At 40.8% G+C, this 17,915-nt stretch overlaps 1 protein-coding gene across 2 annotated transcripts; it reads left to right on the forward strand.

Annotated features, from left to right (window-relative positions):
* The first annotated feature begins 872 nt into the window (after positions 1–872).
* LOC138959837 (cytoplasmic tRNA 2-thiolation protein 2-A-like) lies at positions 873–17,686 on the forward strand. 2 transcript variants are annotated; one of them, XM_070331477.1, is made up of 15 exons: positions 873–1,007; positions 1,420–1,500; positions 3,239–3,377; positions 6,150–6,201; positions 6,974–7,083; positions 7,344–7,525; positions 9,376–9,511; positions 10,293–10,342; positions 11,148–11,229; positions 11,392–11,483; positions 11,809–11,872; positions 12,271–12,407; positions 13,260–13,323; positions 15,676–16,342; positions 17,591–17,686. In XM_070331477.1, exons 1-14 carry the CDS (start codon positions 964–966, stop codon positions 15,805–15,807), a joined length of 1,365 nt encoding a protein of 454 aa, XP_070187578.1. In that variant the 5' UTR covers positions 873–963; the 3' UTR covers positions 15,808–16,342; positions 17,591–17,686. The 2 variants fall into 2 exon arrangements, with proteins under 2 accessions (XP_070187578.1, XP_070187587.1); XM_070331486.1 differs by having other exon boundaries at positions 942–1,087.
* The last annotated feature ends 229 nt before the right edge of the window (positions 17,687–17,915 follow it).

Below are 17,915 nucleotides of genomic sequence, written 5' to 3' on the forward strand. Positions count from 1 at the left end.
TACACACGCACAAACACACACACACACGCACACACACACGCACAAACGCACAGACAGACAAAGTTACGATCGCATAGGCTACACTTCGTGAGCCAAAGGCTACACTTCGTGAGCCAAAAATGAGCAATAAAGATTTCCAGAGAGTTACAATTATCTAGGTGTGCAGTGAGTGAGTTCAGGAACCTATATTTATAATAAAGGTCTGGGCGGGGATGTAGCTCAGTCGGTAGCGCGCTGGATTTGTATCCAGTTGGCCGCTGTCAGCGTGAGTTCGTCCCCACGTTCGGCGAGAGATTTATTTCTCAGTGTCAACTTTGTGTGCAGACTCTCCTCGGTGTCCGAACACCCCCGTGTGTACACGCAAGCACAAGACCAAGTGCGCACAAAAAAGATCCTGTAATCCATGTCAGAGTTAGGTGGGTTATAGAAACACGAAAATACCCAGCATGCTTCCTCCGAAAACGGCGTATGGCTACCCAGGGACCTATATTTGGATAGGTCTATGAACTGCCTAAATGGCGGGGTAAAAAACTGGTCATACACGTAAAATTCCACTCGTGCAAAAAACACGAGTGTACGTGGGAGTTTCAGCCCCACGAACGCAGAAGAAGAAGATAATAAAGGTCTATGCCTATGGTTACTTTTATTGGAATTTTCTTGGAGTGATATTTGCATCAGACTCAGAGACCTACATACTGGTATGTCTCCGATTCTTCACAGCCCTATAACCTTGTCAAAAAGGAAAAGAGAAAGAAGAAAATGAGCAAATAACTTAAATGTCAATGAAAAACTGTTCCTTTCGAAGATATTAGGGATAGGTATAACTTGGCGATGAGCGCAACATAAACATTTTATTCTGCAAAGGTTTGGTAAAAAGACACCGGAAATGATGAAAAGTTGTGATTGCCCACGAGGCCTCTAGCAGAAGAACGGAGTTGTTGACGACGATTTCATCAACTCAAGATGTGCAGTGTGCAGGAGGAAGCCATTCCTCAGCAACTGAATCAGTAAGAATACATTGATTTCAAGTCTGAAGTCAAGTCATGGTCCTGCCATACCGTACAGAAGTCTTTCGATTCTATGCGATGTACGTGTTCTTTTCATTTGTCGATTTGACAACACCTCTTTCTCTCTCTCTCTCTCTCTCTCTCTCTCTCTCTCTCTCTCTCTCTCTCTCTCTCTCTCTCTCTCTCTCTCTCTCTCTCTCTGCCACAACCCTCGTAAAATAAAATTTGATTTGATTTGATTTGATCTGATCTCTCTCTGGTTATCGCTCACACACATACACACGAGAGATCTTAAAACAGGTTAACTGCAAGCATACAAGATAAGAAGGATCACATAAACGAATGAAATAAAGATCTACGCCTTCATGTTGATAATTTTGTTGGACCTGATTAATGTTGTTCTAATTTTCAGACTGACAGGGAAGCTACAATGTGTTAAGTGTCGCAGAGATGTTCCAGTGGTTGTCACACGTGTCAATGATGCCTTTTGTCAGTAAGTACACCAGGCGTTTCATTGGCATTTACTTGAGTGAATTAAGCAGACATTTCAGTGGTTTCAGTATAGGCAGCTTTTAGTCACTAAAATCTGATGACATTTGTTGAGTGGTTTGACATATATATATATATATATATACATATAACATCAGAAGTTGTGAAAGAAACAATTGAAAGTCAGAAGAGACTTTCTTCTGAGATTTGTTAAAATCTCTTAGCAGAGCAAAAGAGAGAGGAAAAAAAAAAAATATCAATCAATATGAAGCTTATATAGCGCGTATTCCGTGGGTACAGTTCTAAGCGCTTGTCGAAGAGTTGTCAACACAGGACTAACAAAGAACAGGGTTCATACGCTCCTTGAATCTCCTTGAATCTCCTTGAATTTTCAACCCCCCTTTTCAAGGACCTTGAATCTCCTTGAATTTGGAGAAAATGGTCATTCTTGTGTTTAACCTCCTTGAACCTCCTTGAATTCTGAAGTGCAGGCAAAAAAAAAAAATGTTAATATTAAAGTTTTTCAGCAATTTATATCGATTGTGTGCGTGTTGTGTGCAAGTCGTGTGTCGTCTGCCATCGTGCGAAGGGAAGTTGAAACCGATTACTTCCCCTTCATCCGGGTAGCTTTTAGCGCCATTTCTGAAGAAGCAGAGTGTCGATTCATTGTGACAGCGTTTCAAGCCATCGCCGGTCGAAAATCGTAGTCATGCCGGGTGGAAAGTGCTTTTAAAAATTTTTGAATTTAAAAAAGTAAATAAATGTTTTTGTTTTACTTTACGTTTCTGGTTTGAGCTTTGAATGCATGGTTGATGAAAGTTTTTCCACGTGAACACCTATGCAATTTGACCTCCTTGAACTCCTTGAAAACTCCTTGAATACTCCTTGAATTTCACTGTCAGGTGTCTGTATGAACCCTGAAGAAACTAACATCTACAGACGGACACGAACCCTATCACACACTAGCAAACCCTGATAAACATACAACAAACAACTGTTTAACAACAATATACACATCAATAGCTGGGTCCAAACAAAATAATATTAAGCACAAAGAAAACACCTCTCACAGAGCACAGCACAAGAATGTCTTTTGGGGCACAACACATCACGTCGAACATGAAAGTCGCAGCCAGCTACGGGAAGAACTGAGTCTTCAACCTACTCTTGAACGCGTCAAGAGAGGGGCTCTGGCGAAGCTCAAGCGGCAGGGAGTTCCAGACGGAGGGGCCCGCGGAGGGAAATGCACACTGACCAGCAGATGCGAGTTTCGAGCGAGGGATGTGAAGGCGGAGTGGGTCAGCAGCAGAACGAAGGGGACGGTCGGAGGGCTGGGTGTACTATATAACCCTTGAACATGAAAATGATGAATTAAATATCCTGAACAAGTATACTTATATATTTATTTATAAATGCAGACCAAACGAAAACAAAATGTTGAACAATATTGATGGGACGATTATGGGCCTTACGGCCTACACAATATGTCCCCACAAACTAAACTAACAGTTTAGAATATTGACAAATTTATTATGGCCTGTTTCACTTTCAAGAACTTTCAAAGTTGCGTGATGATTTCTTTGTAATTCTTGAAGGCATCAACACTGAATGAATTAAGTTTATCAATTTGGATTGTGTCTTTTGAGTGTAACTGACCCGTTCACAGGTGTGTACATGTCTCTTTCTTCTTTTGTAAAAAAATTGTCAGGAATTGACCGTGCTATTTTTTCCTACCTTATCAGGGACTGTTTCCTGGTGTATGCTGTGCATAAATTCCGGTCAGCCATTGGCAAGTCGAAAGTGATTGTTCCCAAAGAGCATGTGCTGGTGGCGTATTCTGGGGGCCCTGCTTCTTCTGCCTTGCTCCACTTTCTTCAGGAGGTATGTACATGTAGCAACAGTTTACATCACATTATAGAATACAGAAGACTTTATTGCTCAGTGAAACCATGAATTTGTCTTAATCTTGTGGTTTAAAAAACAAAAAGGCTTTCACCCATTCAATCTGTAACACACACAAACTTGATAAATGTATGATACCCGTAGTATAGCTCTGAGTGATTTTTCTTGTGTATGAAAATTTGCATCTGAAGCTGTAGTTTTAGTACCGTAAACTTCGTTGTAAGCGCCCACCCCCCTTATGCACCAATTTTGATTGAAGGTTGGGAGTGGGCGTTAACTTGGTCCTATATACCTGCGCAGGATCAGATCCTCGTGAGAAATAGCAGTATTTGATCACTTGAAATAAAAACATTTCTATGTTTCTGTGCAAAAAAATGTCTACCCTCTTTCTCTGTGACACATGTGTTTGTGTGTGTGCCAGTGCCTTGCCAGAATAGAACCTGGAAAAAACATGGTTTTTGAACAAATGCACATGTCTCAAGTGAAAACTGAACATGATGACTCAAAATCTGCTTAAGTTTAACTGGCATTAGAAGCGCGTGTGTGTAAACAGAAATCACAAAATGAAGTACGATATCTGTAGTCAGTTCATTTTCTCTGATCAAAGTCATCTAGGGGGAGTATGGTGTGTGTCAAACACAGGGTATTCAAACAACGGTTCATTCATTCGATCTTTATAAATCTTCCAAGGTCAAAATGTGCAATATCAAATGAGTCTCCCAAATCTTCGTCAGCTTTTGGCATGGCTATCCAGAGACTGCAGTGGCAAAGTATGAAATTAACGGCATGACTGCAACGCAGCATCCTGTCATTATTCACCCGAATAATATACATGTCCGTATTGCATGCAGACGTTAAAAAACGATAAGAAAAATTATTGCGTTTTTACGGGTCACATGACGAAACGGTAACCAGTGGTCAAACATGCACCCTATATCAATTGATATATCGCAGGAAGTCGTCATAGCCAAGTGATATCTCGCAGGAAGTGACTAATCACTTATGGGCGCCGTCTTTAGACGGTCACTTCAAAAACAGTGGAGCGAGATATTTCCTATAAACATTCTTTGACGAAGAATTGAGTACACGCTAAAGTTCAAGATTACCCAACAAGCGAAAAGGCAAATCGTCAAAAAAGAGAAAAGCATGCCCAATCTTTTTTACGCAGTCATGTGTCCTAGAAATTGGATCTGAAGCCTTACCGACGGGGGTTGCATTGAATGGCAATTTAGCAGAAAAACAACAAGAGACACAAGCAGCAGACACTGTAAGAACTGGATAACTTTGACTACAATTTGAAAGAGATTTCACGATAACAAGATAGAAGAAGCAAAAGTGTCTGCAGGCACAATGGTTTACACCGCACCAGCCCTGAGATTAAAACGTAACTGACCTGACGACTCGATGAAGAAAACAGATGGAATGAAAGGGAGAGAGACTGGAAGAGGTCACATTCACTGTGCATAATTCCTACCTGGATCATTGCGACTCGCGCATTGTTAACATAATCGCAAGTCTTTCAGCAGGGACAGTTCTGTGAAAGTAAAAGACAATTCTCTGAAATTCTGATCACTTCAATGTCCATGTTCAGTGAAAACGACCATCTGAGTTGTCGAGAAAAAGTTCTGAAACACGTCACGTTCCAAATCAAAAGATGACATTCTATTCTCTTGCGTCACTATTCTTGGTTTACGGTACCATTCGGCGGCTTTGCTACGAGTATGCCATAGTCTTGGTTGGCCGAGACCTTGAGGTGATCCAGAGAAGACTCCTTAGCAGCTACCGACGGGAGGTTTACGGAAGAGCCTGTCTTGTTTATTTTGAAAAAGGATGCGTATGAAACTGTCCAAAACAAAACGCAATAAATTCGTTATCGTTAGATGTGGCTGTGATATCCACATGTATCAGTCACAATGTCTCAAAAGGCGGAAACATCAGATCTCGGCTTACGCTTCGATCTGATATGATTCCTCCTTTCTCGACATTGTGACTGATAAATGTGAATATCACAGCCACATCTAACGATAACTACCAACAATATTTTTGTTACACCGTTAGTCCAAATGTGGGGGGTACTGCCGGTTTACTAAGTACAGTACAGTGGAACCCCCATTGTAAGACTCCCTCCCTTTAAGACTCCCTCCCTTGTAAGACCTTGTTTTCTGAGACTTACTGTTCATAACCTCTGTAAATTTATCAATATGAGGCTTATATCGCGCGTATTCGGCGTGGGTACAGTTCTAAGCGTAGGGATTTTATTTTTTTTTTAATTTTTATTTTATGCAATTTATATTGCGCACATATTCAAGGCACAGGAATTTATTTATGCCGTGTGAGATGGAATTTTTTTACACAATACATCACGCATTCACATCGGCCAGCAGATCGCAGCCATTTCGGCGCATATCCTACTTTTCACGGCCTATTATTCCAAGTCACATGGGTATTTTGGTGGACATTTTTATCTCTGCCTATACAATTTTGCCAGGAAAGACCCTTTTGTCAATCGTGGGATCTTTAACGTGCACACCCCAATGTAGTGTACATTTACCCCCATTTTAATTAAGACTCCCTCCTTTTTAAGACTCAATTTTCTCAGATTATTGGAGGTCTTAAAAGGGGGGTTCCACTGTACCCTATACACAGTTTTTGCTCAATACAGGGCGCTTACAAGGTAGTTTACGGTAGTGCATTGTTAATGTCGTATATTTTGGCTGTCACAATCACATGTTAGTTTCTGTTTTGTTCCAGGGGAAAAAGGAAGGCAAGCTGAGGTTCACAGTCACTGTAGTTCACATTGACGGTGAGACCTTACTCACATTTCTTTTATTCAGGTCGCTTTAAACGCAAGGCTCATGGCTTCCGCACGTTTTCGTTCCAACAACATTATGGATAGTTCCTTAGTATAGAGTCTGTGGATGTGAGATGTGCATGATGTGTTGTTTGAATCTGACAGTGATTGTATGATTTTTGTATACATGTACGTATTGTTGTCACGCGCTTTGAACTTCTGATAAGGCGCTTTATAAATGCCCGTTATTATTATTATTATTATTATCGCTCACAGTTAAGATGACACATGACATATCTAGGTAACATTGACATGATTTGCGTTATCTGCTCTTCTTCTTGTGAATGTTAGCCAAAGTGAGTTGGGTACAATTAAGTTCCTGAGCTCTGTTCGGATACGTTTGACAAGTTTTTTGATCAACATTTAAACCTGGATGTTCCTGGATGTTATGTTATTTTGTGTGTAAATAGCTGTTGCAGAATGTAGTGGTGCACCAATTCCGAAAATAACTCTGTCGGGTTTGTATGGGTTGTAAAAGAGTTAATGCCCTTGCTTTTTACTCGAACAAGCATTGGAGGGGCCAATCACTAGCGAGGGGTGTGTCGGAAACACGTGGACAGGAGCTTGTGCGAAGTTATTTGTTAGAGGAAAAGCAAGGGCATTCACTCTTTCACAACCTGTACAAACACGATGGAGTAATTTCCCAAAATTGTATTATAGTACAGTGTATGGATAGTTATGTGCAACCAGACAATAATCAGATTTATGGTTGCTTGTATTTCAGAACTTGCTCTGGTATCAGTGTCAGACAAAGAGAGACAAGAGAAAGTGCAAGAAGTTGTGGAGATAGTACAGCAGAGAGGATTCCCCTTGCTTTTGACCAGCTTAGAATGTGTGAGTATAAATTTGTGTGACAACTCATTAGACCCTATCGATATTCCAAGCTCTCACAAACTTTGAAACATAGCAAAGCATGTGGTACAGCTATCTCTCGATGGTCAAGTTCTCGCCACTTTCGAAGCATAACAAAGAGCATGTCTCACGAATATATCCCATGCTCAGATTCTGAAATGGTTAGCCATCTTACCAACTTTTTCCATTGATTGCCATGAAAAGAAAGACGTCATTCATTTTGCTCACTGTTTGTTCCACAGGCCATGGACATGGTGAAACCGGAGGCAGGAGAGTCCAGCCAAGCTCCAGAGATGTGCAAAGAAGTTACATCAGAGAAAGAAGTCGATGCCCTTGCAAACCCTGACAAGGGAGACAAGCTGAAGAAATTGCTTGATTCTCTCCCTTCCATATCAGCAAAGGAAGAGTTCATCAGAGTGTTGAGGTTAGTGGGATTACTTTTTGTGAGTTTGAGGAAACAGCTTTTTTAATTGTGACAGTACATGTAAATGCTTGAAGCATGCAATTTGTTGAATAATAAATATAACAATCTTTTAGCTAAACCTGAAATAACTTAATCTTTCTTTTGCATCGGCCAAAAAAGATCTCTCAACCAGATTGGCAGTTAATTAAACTTAACCCCTTCACTGCCACAGTATAACAGCATTTTGGTATTGCTGTGTGCCAGGGCAAAATTTTGCTTTCTTCGGTAGGTTCACTAATCTGTTCACTGCTCGATCATTTATTGAGATATCTCTTAGATCTTTGGCATGTGTTTTGCTTATACCCTTGGCTATTATAGGATGACATGATCATTGGACTTTGTTTGTGATTGTTATAGTAAAAATTGATATAATGACCATTTTTGTCAAAAATTACAGTTTCCGGACTTACACACACACACTGCAGCACGTAAAACCACACAAAACACTGCTAAAACTGGTGTCAAACATCAGGTACTCACATTACAGCCCATAAAAGTATTCTTTTGTGTGGTAATCCATAAATCACTTCTTGTAGAGCTTCCAGAACACTGTATCGCTTGAAAACAGGTCTACGAGTTGAGGTCCGACTTTCGCCCGCCATTGGCCCGCCATTGTGAATGGCGGCTGAATGCTATAGTCAGTTCTAAATTTGTAACACAGTTTTCAACACGTGGTAGTAACTTATCCGAACGGTCTATGGGAAAGAACTGTGTTTAGAACCCCTACAAGTACTTGGACAGTGGTTACCTCCCATTTAGTTTTCAGAAATGTCCTGAAATGTTGTTGACACAAATCCCACGTACGAGATACGGTTATGGGCGTACGACAAACCGAAAATGACCACGTATTACATACGGGGTGGGCAGTGAAGGGGTTAATGAGAAACAAAGGTTGTAGCTATATGCACTGCCCCCCCAATTCAAAGCTCTCAGTGCTTTGTAGTGTCTGTGCAAGACTTTCACCTTGTCTTTGTGGCTGTACGTAGTCTGTCTCAAGAATGTCCTAAGAACACAGCTGTTGAACTTGATCATTTTCAGTAGCACCAATCTAAATGCAGTGCCACAGCTTATTAGACAACCAAATCTAATACAGTGCCACAGCTTATTAGACAACCAAATCTAATGCAGTGCCACAGCTTATTAGACAACCAAATCTAATACAGTGCCACAGCTTATTAGACAACCAAATCTAATACAGTGCCACAGCTTATTAGACAACCAAATCTAATAGTGCCACAGCTTATTAGACAACCAAATCTAATACAGTGCCACAGCTTATTAGACAACCAAATCTAATACAGTGCCACAGCTTATTAGACAACCAAATCTAATACAGTGCCACAGCTTATTAGACAACCAAATTTAATACAGTGCCACAGCTTATTAGACAACCAAATCTAATACAGTGCCACAGCTTATTAGACAACCAAATCTAATACAGTGCCACAGCTTATTAGACAACCAAATCTAATACAGTGCCACAGCTTATTAGACAACCAAATCTAATACAGTGGAACCCCCCTTTTAAAACCTCCAACAATCTGACAAAACCAGGTCTTAAAAAGGAGGGAGCCTTAAAATCGGGGTAAGTTATTAACTAAAAGTCTCAGAAAACCAGGTCTTAAAAAGGAGGGAGCCTTAAAATTGGGGTAAGTTATTAACTAAAAGTCTCAGAAAACCAGGTCTTAAAAAGGAGGGAGCCTTAAAATTTGGGTAAGTTATGAACTAAAAGTCTCAGAAAACAGGGTTTTGAAAGGGATGGAGTCTTAAATCAGGGGTTCCACTGTGAATGTAATTGTTTATGTTTGCAGGAACCAGGTGTTGTTGGGAGTGGCTCGTGAGCGAGGCTTCACCAAGGTGGTGGTGGGCGACACGGCGACAGCACTGTCGGTGAGGATCATGACGGACATGGCCAAGGGAAAAGGATCTCAGGTGTCTTTTGATACAGTAAGTTTTCTTGGCTAGCCCTGGGAGGGCAAAGGATCTCAGGTGTCTTTTGATACAGTAAGTTTTCTTGGCAAGCTGTGAGAGGGCAAAGGATCTCAGGTGTCTTTTGATACAGTAAGTTTTCTTGGCTGCAAGTGAAAAAATGAATACAAAAACAAGAAAGGTATGTTATTGGAATGTTAAATTTGTTACAACTTTTATATTTTATATGCTGGAAGTGGCAGGGAAAAGTTACATTGTATCTCTAGGCAGGAACCAGCAACACAAACAATTGATTGATATGGGTTTATTTGAGATTGATATGGGTTTATTTGAGATTGATATGGGTTTATTTGAGATTGATATGGGTTTATTTGAGATTGAAATCAGACTTTTAAGTCCTGGAAATTATTCAGAGAACAATGCCCAATATATGTCATGATGTGACAGTGTATTAGGGATAACATAGAACTTCAAGCTGCATTTCTGGCATTTTTAAAGCTCAAGAGATTATTCTTGAGATTGTACGTAGTGTTGTTCCCTGAGCTCGGTCTTCGGTCATTCATGCATACTTTTTTGATCTGACACACATTGTTCTGACCCCAGGTCGGTTGCATGTCTGACTGCTTTGACAAGTGGGACACATTCTGACACAACAATATTTTGCGATCAGGACATTTTGACCGATAAATATTTCGATGAATGTTACCCTCTGTGATTAAGAGTAAGTTTGCCAGACATTGTCCAAGTATGAGCCGCCACGCCTGTCTCAGTGTCTGACTGCTGTTGTTGTTGTGTGCAGACTATCGGGGACAAGAGGTATGGGGACGTCATGGTGGTTAGACCCATCAGGTAGGTACACTGGTAATGGTGTGTGTATTGTAATGTGGGTGTGTGTATTGTAATGTGGGTGTGTGTATTGTAATGTGGGTGTGTGTATTGTAATGTGGGTGTGTGTATTGTAATGTGGGGGTGTGTGTTGTAATGTGGGTGTGTGTATTGTAATGTGGGTTTGTGCATTGTAATGTGGGTGTGTGTATTGTAATGTGGGTGTGTGCATTGTAATGTGGGTGTGTGTATTGTAATGTGGGTGTGTGTATTGTAATGTGGGTGTGTATTGTAATGTGTGTGTGTGTATTGTAATGTGGGTGTGTGTATTGTAATGTGGGTGTGTGTATTGTAATGTGGGTGTGTGTGTTGTAATGTGGGTGTGTGTATTGTAATGTGGGTGTGTGTGTGTGTTGAAATGTGGGTGTGTGTATTGTAATGTGGGTGTGTGTGTTGTAATGTGGGTGTGTGTATTGTAATGTGGGTGTGTGTGTGTTGTAATGTGGGTGTGTGTATTGTAATGTGGGTGTGTGTATTGTAATGTGTGTGTGTGTATTGTAATGTGGGTATGTGTGTTGTAATGTGGGTGTGTGTGTTGGTGTGTGTGTGTATGTGTGTGTTTTGATGTATTGTAATTTGTATTGTGGGTGGGTGTGTCATTGCGTGTGTGTATCAGTGTGTGTGTGTGTGTGAGCGCCCTGTGATGAGAGCAGACATACTGGTAGCGGCACTTTTGAATTTTTTTGAACAAAGTCAGCGTGAGTTGCTCAGTCTATATGCCTGTCTGTTTTCTTCTAGATTTGTCACATCATTGCATTTATTTCTTCAGAGATCTGAACATGAAGGAAGTAGAAGCCTACAACAGACTGCAGAATGTGGAATCAATCTCCATACCGCACATTGCAGATCAGGTCAGTGATACTACTCACAGGCACATACGAGTGTGTTTTTGTGTGCGTTCATGTGTGCATGCATTTGTGTGTGTGTGCGTTAGTGTTACTCATGTCAGCTTGAGATAATGTAGCGAATAACAGTGTGACAACCAGTGAAACTGAGTCTGTTTTGTGTTTCAGTGGCACAAAAGCAACAGCATAGAACAGCTGACAGCCCATTTCATCCACGGTCTGCAGGAAAACTTCCCCTCCACTGTGCCCAACATCGTCAGGTAAAAGGGAAAGATCCTGTACTCTGTGTCACAGTTTGGTGTGTTCTTGAAACATGCTCCCGAAACCGGCGTGTCGGGGTAAAGACAGTCATACACGTAGAAGAAGAATGATCTGTGTCACCATAAAAAGAAATGTGATAGGTTACAGTGTTTTTAAAAAAACAATTTTTGAATAGACAAGTCCATGGTTGACGTGTGTCTTCTATGTGCTCCAACAATTACTGGATTACACAATTTGTTACGCGAGTTTCAAAAAATGTCATTTCCTTATTGATTAAGTGATTTATTAACATTTTGCTTCAATTATCACTTTCCTTTTTTTCAGGACTAGTGACAAGCTGGGCCACCAGGATATAGAGAGTCTACCAGAGAAATGTTCTTTGTGTGAGGTGAGCATGAGATCATTTGGATACAACTTACAGCACTCAGTCTTACTACACTCATGCTACAATGTTGCATAGAAATTTAAGGTGGTAATAATAATGAAATGTTGAAATAAAGACATTAAAAATGATGTTAAAATGAGTGTAAGACATTCAATTATTTTTTTATTTTTTCAACCAGCTTTTTTTGTATCTTGGGACATTTTTAAGCTTGTGAACAGTGTTTATGTCAAGGTTGATCAACAGTGTTTATGTCAAGGTTGATCAACAGTGTTTATGTCAAGGTTGATCAACAGTGTTTATGTCAAGGTTGATCAACAGTGTTTATGTCAAGGTTGATCAACAGTGTTGTGGTCATTATCTTCAAAGACCTGTCATTGTATTATTTTGTTGTTGTTGTACAGTCTCCGCTGGACACAGATGTTGGGGAAGCATCTGCCCTTCGAGCAGTGGAGGTGTGCGAGCGCTTGTTACAGAAAGACGGTGCTTCACGCTCACAGTCACAGGCAGCACAGAGTTCTGATTGCACACAGCATGACAGGTGAATGCCCCTTTAATATTCTTTTCTTTGTTGATGATATGGTTACCTATTCAAATAGACAATTTTCGGAAATAACTCTGTCAGGATTTGCAAGAGTTACGCCCCTTACCTTGGACAAATACGAAACACGTGGTCGACCAGTTAAAACTATGTTCACAGCGAATAACTGACTCCGATGTGTATGTTATACAGTGTCCAATCGAAATGATGCCCTTGTATTTGGAATATCTGCACATCGGAGCCACGATTCAATTAATGATGTGCAGCGATTGCTAAGCATGGGTGTTAGTTTCCCATGCTGCCGTGACCTTGACCTCAAGCAAAACTCAAGTGACCATAGGCAAAACACATTGTCAGCTATCACTCGGGGCAAGGAATCTGTCATTGCTGAGACAAATCGTAAACACAGATGTGTATATTTTCGAAAAAGACATAATTTTTATGGTCATATCGACTGGACACTGTATAGCATACGTATCGGAGTCAGTTACTCGCTGCGATCGTTGTTTTAACTGGTCAACTGCGTGTTTCCTGTTTGTCTGAGGAAAAGAGTACAACTCCTCCACAACGCTTGTAAATCCCAAAAGTTATTACTGGAAAACGTATATTTTGTGTGTGTGTATGAGACTGGAGAGTGTGTAACTGTCGGGTAGCAACTCTGGCAATGTTTAGTTATGTGTGTTTTAGGGAGCTGGGGAGGAAGAGGGGGAATTTTACCTCTGATTTGGTAATCAATGGATTTCTAGCTTTTATTCTGTATTCATGTTTTACAGTTGTGAATGTGTGGGGTTTGTGTTTGTATGTTGTGTGAATATAAACAGTACCCTATATGTTGATTTTGTTTGCAAACAGGGTGGCAGCTGATAATATGAAGGCATCTCTGTGCTATGGATGCCGTCTCACAGTGAAGGGCTTGGTAAGTGTGTACCTCTTTCATAGTGTATACTGGTTTTGATCAGTTTGGTGATATTTTCAATAGACGTTTTCCAGAAATAACTCTTGTCAGGATTTTCAGCGGTCTGAAAGAGTATAATAGCCCCTTTACCTGGGACAAGCTTTTCACAGTCCCTGATAGGCTTGGTACCTGTGGGACAAGCTTTTCACAGTCCCTGATAGGCTTGGGACCTGTGGGACAGGAACCATCTTCTTCTTCTTCTCGTTTGTTTTCATGAAGCGTTGGATACATGGTGCAGCAGTTAGGCACCACATGGGTCCTGCACCTCCGCTTTTGGCCAAGGATGTTATCTGGGGTCCCTCCCCCAGATGGACTGCCTGCCAAGGTTGTTGAGCTGGGTCTGCCCACCGATGAGTAGGACACATGGGCCCCTCACTTGGTTTAGCCCGCCAGCAGAAGCGGTGTACCGGGGTGTGGCCACTGTTGTCCCTCACAGCTTTCTTGGAGCCAGAAGTGAGAGTTGAGTGCTGAGTGAGGACCAGTGTTCCCGTCCATCCCCACAGGGGGAGCTGCTGCCAGGTTTACAAAGGTGCTACCTCTCCTCAGACACCCCATTCACCTCGGACAGGAACCATCATCAACAAGCTTGTCACAACATCCAGAGCATGTTCCACGCTCCTATCTGGCTTTACTCCTGCGATCAGGACGAACAACTAACTCAGATGTGTATGCTGTGCAGCGTGCACTAAATATGACACCATTTTCTTTAAGAAAAATATGAACATCGTAGCCAGGAATCGCCACCGATGGCTTTCTGATCACTGAAAGTGTTCGTTAGGCACGTGTGTTTTCCTAAACTCACGTGACCTCAAGCCAAACACACGTGACCTTGATCAAAACACATTGCAAGCAATTACTGTGTGCCAGCGATCATTTCCGCAGCATCAGAGTTAGCTGTTGGTCCCGATTGCAGGCGTAAAGCTGTTCGGAAGTGTGGAACCAGCTCCAGATAGTGTAAAAAGCTTGTCCAAGATAAAGGAGTAAAGCCGATGGGAAGTGTGGAACCAGCTCCAGATAGTGTAAAAAGCTTGTCCAAGATAAAGGAGTAAAGCCGATGGGAAGTGTGGAACTAGCTCCAGATAGTGTAAAAAGCTTGTCCAAGATAAAGGAGTACAGCCGATGGGAAGTGTGGAACCAGCTCCAGATAGTGTAAAAAGCTTGTCCAAGATAAAGGAGTAAAGCCGATGGGAAGTGTGGAACCAGCTCCAGATATTGTAAAAAGCTTGTCCAAGATAAAGGAGTAAAGCCGATGGGAAGTGTGGAACCAGCTCCAGATATTGTAAAAAGCTTGTCCAAGATAAAGGGGTAAAGCCGATGGGAAGTGTGGAACCAGCTCCAGATAGTGTAAAAAGCTTGTCCAAGATAAAGGAGTAAAGCCGATGGGCAGTGTGGAACCAGCTCCAGATATTGTAAAAAGCTTGTCCAAGATAAAGGGGTAAAGCCGATGGGAAGTGTGGAACCAGCTCCAGATATTGTAAAAAGCTTGTCCAAGATAAAGGAGTACAGCCGATGGGAAGTGTGGAACCAGCTCCAGATATTGTAAAAAGCTTGTCCAAGATAAAGGAGTAAAGCCGATGGGAAGTGTGGAACCAGCTCCAGATAGTGTCAAAAGCTTGTCCAAGATAAAGGGGTAAAGCCGATGGGAAGTGTGGAACCAGCTCCAGATAGTGTCAAAAGCTTGTCCAAGATAAAGGGGCTCTTACTCTTCCAGGCCGCTAAAATTCGTGAAAGAGTATTTTAGAAAATTGTCTATTGAGGCAATAATTTAAGAAATTCCAGTAAACATGTGATATTGTCTTGAATAATGCACAGCATCCTTTTTGCTTTTGAGCTTGTAGATATCAAGCATTGTTTAAAATAGTTTGTTCCTAAAGCCTGCAATAATAAAGTAAAAACTTGAACCACTTGATGGGCTGTCGGGGTGACAACATACAGTCCTGTTGACATTAAACTGAAAGTGAAATCAGATGTACACTGGATCTTGTATTGTACATCAGCATGTGTAGGATTATAAAGATGTGCATCCAACAACAAAATGGCTTATTAAACAATTTTTTTTCTTACATTAATTTTGAGAGTGAAACTTGGGTTGTGCAGTGCATGGGTTTCGGTGTGTTGTAGTAATTGTCAACAGACTATCTTTGTGTTGTAGTAATTGTAAACAGACTATCTTTGTGTTGTAGTAACTGTAAACAGACTATCTTTGTGTTGTAGTAACTGTAAACAGACTATCTTTGTGTTGTAGTAATTGTAAACAGACTATCTTTGTGTTGTAGTAATTGTAAACAGACTATCTTTGAACTTATTTTACAGAGAGATGTCTCGCTGCTGCCAACACATGTTGTCCAGAAGTCGCAGAGTCGCTGCCTCTCACGTGACGAGATGCGTGCTCAGATTTCCGAGTTTCTCTTGGATGATGAGAATGGAGACACCCCGAACTCCTGACAACATGAAATCCATAGGACAATGAAAAGAAACACAATCATTAACAAATGTAACAAAATCATCATCAATAATCATTGAAATAAACATAATTACTCTTTGAAAAGTCCTATCTGCAGAGACCATTCTGTGATGCCTTTGATGCGTCATGTTTACTTTTAAGGCCAGGCTTTTTACATCGTTTATGTGTGTGCAATGCACACTTGTCTTTCTTCTTTGAGGATATTAAAAAAATAAAAATAAAAATAAAAAACAACAACACATGAAAGCATAAGCATTTTTGTTACCTCTGCTGACATCTGATATTTGCTGCCCTACATGCCAAACGGCATAGTGGGTGGTGAGTAAGTAAGTGACATCTGAAAACAAGTGAAATCACTGGTTGATTTTGAACACTTCTGCAATAGATATGTGTTCTCAAGAACCACTGCAATGTCTGGCATCACAGCCTTATATTGGGGCTTATGGCATCAACGGCGACAGAAGGATGCTCATATTACTTGAAGATCAGTGGCGGCTACTGCATCACACCAGGCAGGTCAGTTTAATTAATGAGATATGATACCGATACAATACATGCACAGCCTAGCAGTGACCTTACAAGAAACTTTCTACTGCTGATACGAAAAAGTCAGAGAGAAACAAACATAAGAAGTGACTGAATTATTTTGTGACGCCACTGTTTCAATGTTTCTCTTTTGATGTCAGAAATGTCACTTTGGAAGTGAGGATAAAAAAGAGATGTCTTGGTTTCTTTAGTCGATGTCATATCTCTTTTCTTCCTGTTCTTTGATTGATTTTACGCGAACAAGCCACATTTGAATATATACCGAGCAACAAAAGAAACGCGAAAAAATTCGTCATTGGTTGATTGACAAAATCTCCAACAATTATAGAGTTAGAATTATTAAACCACAAAAGTTTGATGAAGGCATGTTTGACCTTGCTTTTGTGTGATTATTTTGATGCTGTGACTGTTTTAACACACACACAAGGAGGTTTCCCGTGAAACACATAATGCGCGCTCGCAGCACGTGCAAGTGGAGCAGGAGAAATGTGATGTGTGAGATGTGTTCACTAATGCATTAGCAACCAAAAGAGACCATGGCACGCTTGCTGCCAGTCTCACTTTTGAAACAGCCAGGATGCCAAGATTGACACCACCAAAATGCCAGGTCGATTTAAAGCTGGGGATGATCCAGAAGCGCTGGCATGTGCTTTAAACGTGCGTATGTCAACAGTCTAATCACCTTCAGCAATGTTCTGGTGACATTGGAAGCACTGCAGTTATGCAACGGGGTGGATTTTTCGCATTACCCCAATAAGACAAGATCGCAATTTCCTGCCACAACGTCTTCGAGATCGATTCAATACAGCCACTGACACTACCAGGAACATCATTGGAAGCCACCAGTGTCCGATCAGTGGCCAGAGAGCGCGATGAAGACTGACTGAGCTAGACCTCCAAAACTTGATAAACGTTAAACCTGCTTGTCCCGTGTGTTGAAACAGTCGCAGCACACAACAGCTAGGTCAAACATGCCTTCATCAAACTTTTGTGGTTTGATAATTCTAACTCTATAATTGTTCGAGATTTTGTCAATCAAACATTGCAGAATTTGTTCGCGTTTCTTTTGTTGCTCGGTATATGTAGTTGCGTATAACAGTTTCTTCAAGGAAGTTTTTCTGTCTTTTGTGTTTTTTGATAGCTTTTTTGTCAATTTGGTTTTAGAAGCAGGGATCTGGTCGCCTGTTTGTTTAAAAAAAATGTTTTCTTTTGTTTCAGAAATGTATCTTGCATCCACACTGATGTCAGTCAGTATCTTTGGCTTCATACACATTTGCTTTTGAAATAAATCTTGTAATAAACTTTTTTATTTAACTTTTGGGCTGTATTTTCTGATTTTGAGAGAGAGAGAGAGAGTGTGTGTGTGTGTGTGTGTGTGCATGAGATATGCATGTTCTCAAACTTAACTAAAGAAGTGTAAATGAAAATTTGGACACTGCAAAATGTTGGTTTGAAAAGGCAGGAATATGAAGAAAATGTGTTTTGTTCAGAATTACACTAAAATCATATATTTGTTTTATATAAAAAAAAGTCACTCCCCTCT

The sequence above is a fragment of the Littorina saxatilis genome, linkage group LG1 (assembly GCF_037325665.1).
Source record: "Littorina saxatilis isolate snail1 linkage group LG1, US_GU_Lsax_2.0, whole genome shotgun sequence".
Classification (NCBI taxonomy): Eukaryota; Metazoa; Mollusca; class Gastropoda; order Littorinimorpha; family Littorinidae; genus Littorina; species Littorina saxatilis.

Bases quoted from the DNA above. Each gene is read 5' to 3' on its own strand.
- LOC138959837 (XM_070331477.1), top strand. From the start codon at position 964: ATGTGCAGTGTGCAGGAGGAAGCCATTCCTCAGCAACTGAATCA. The intron at 6,202-6,973 runs GTGAGACCTTAC...CTTGTATTTCAG, and splicing joins CACTGTAGTTCACATTGACG to AACTTGCTCTGGTATCAGTG. The intron at 12,408-13,259 runs GTGAATGCCCCT...GTTTGCAAACAG, and splicing joins GATTGCACACAGCATGACAG to GGTGGCAGCTGATAATATGA.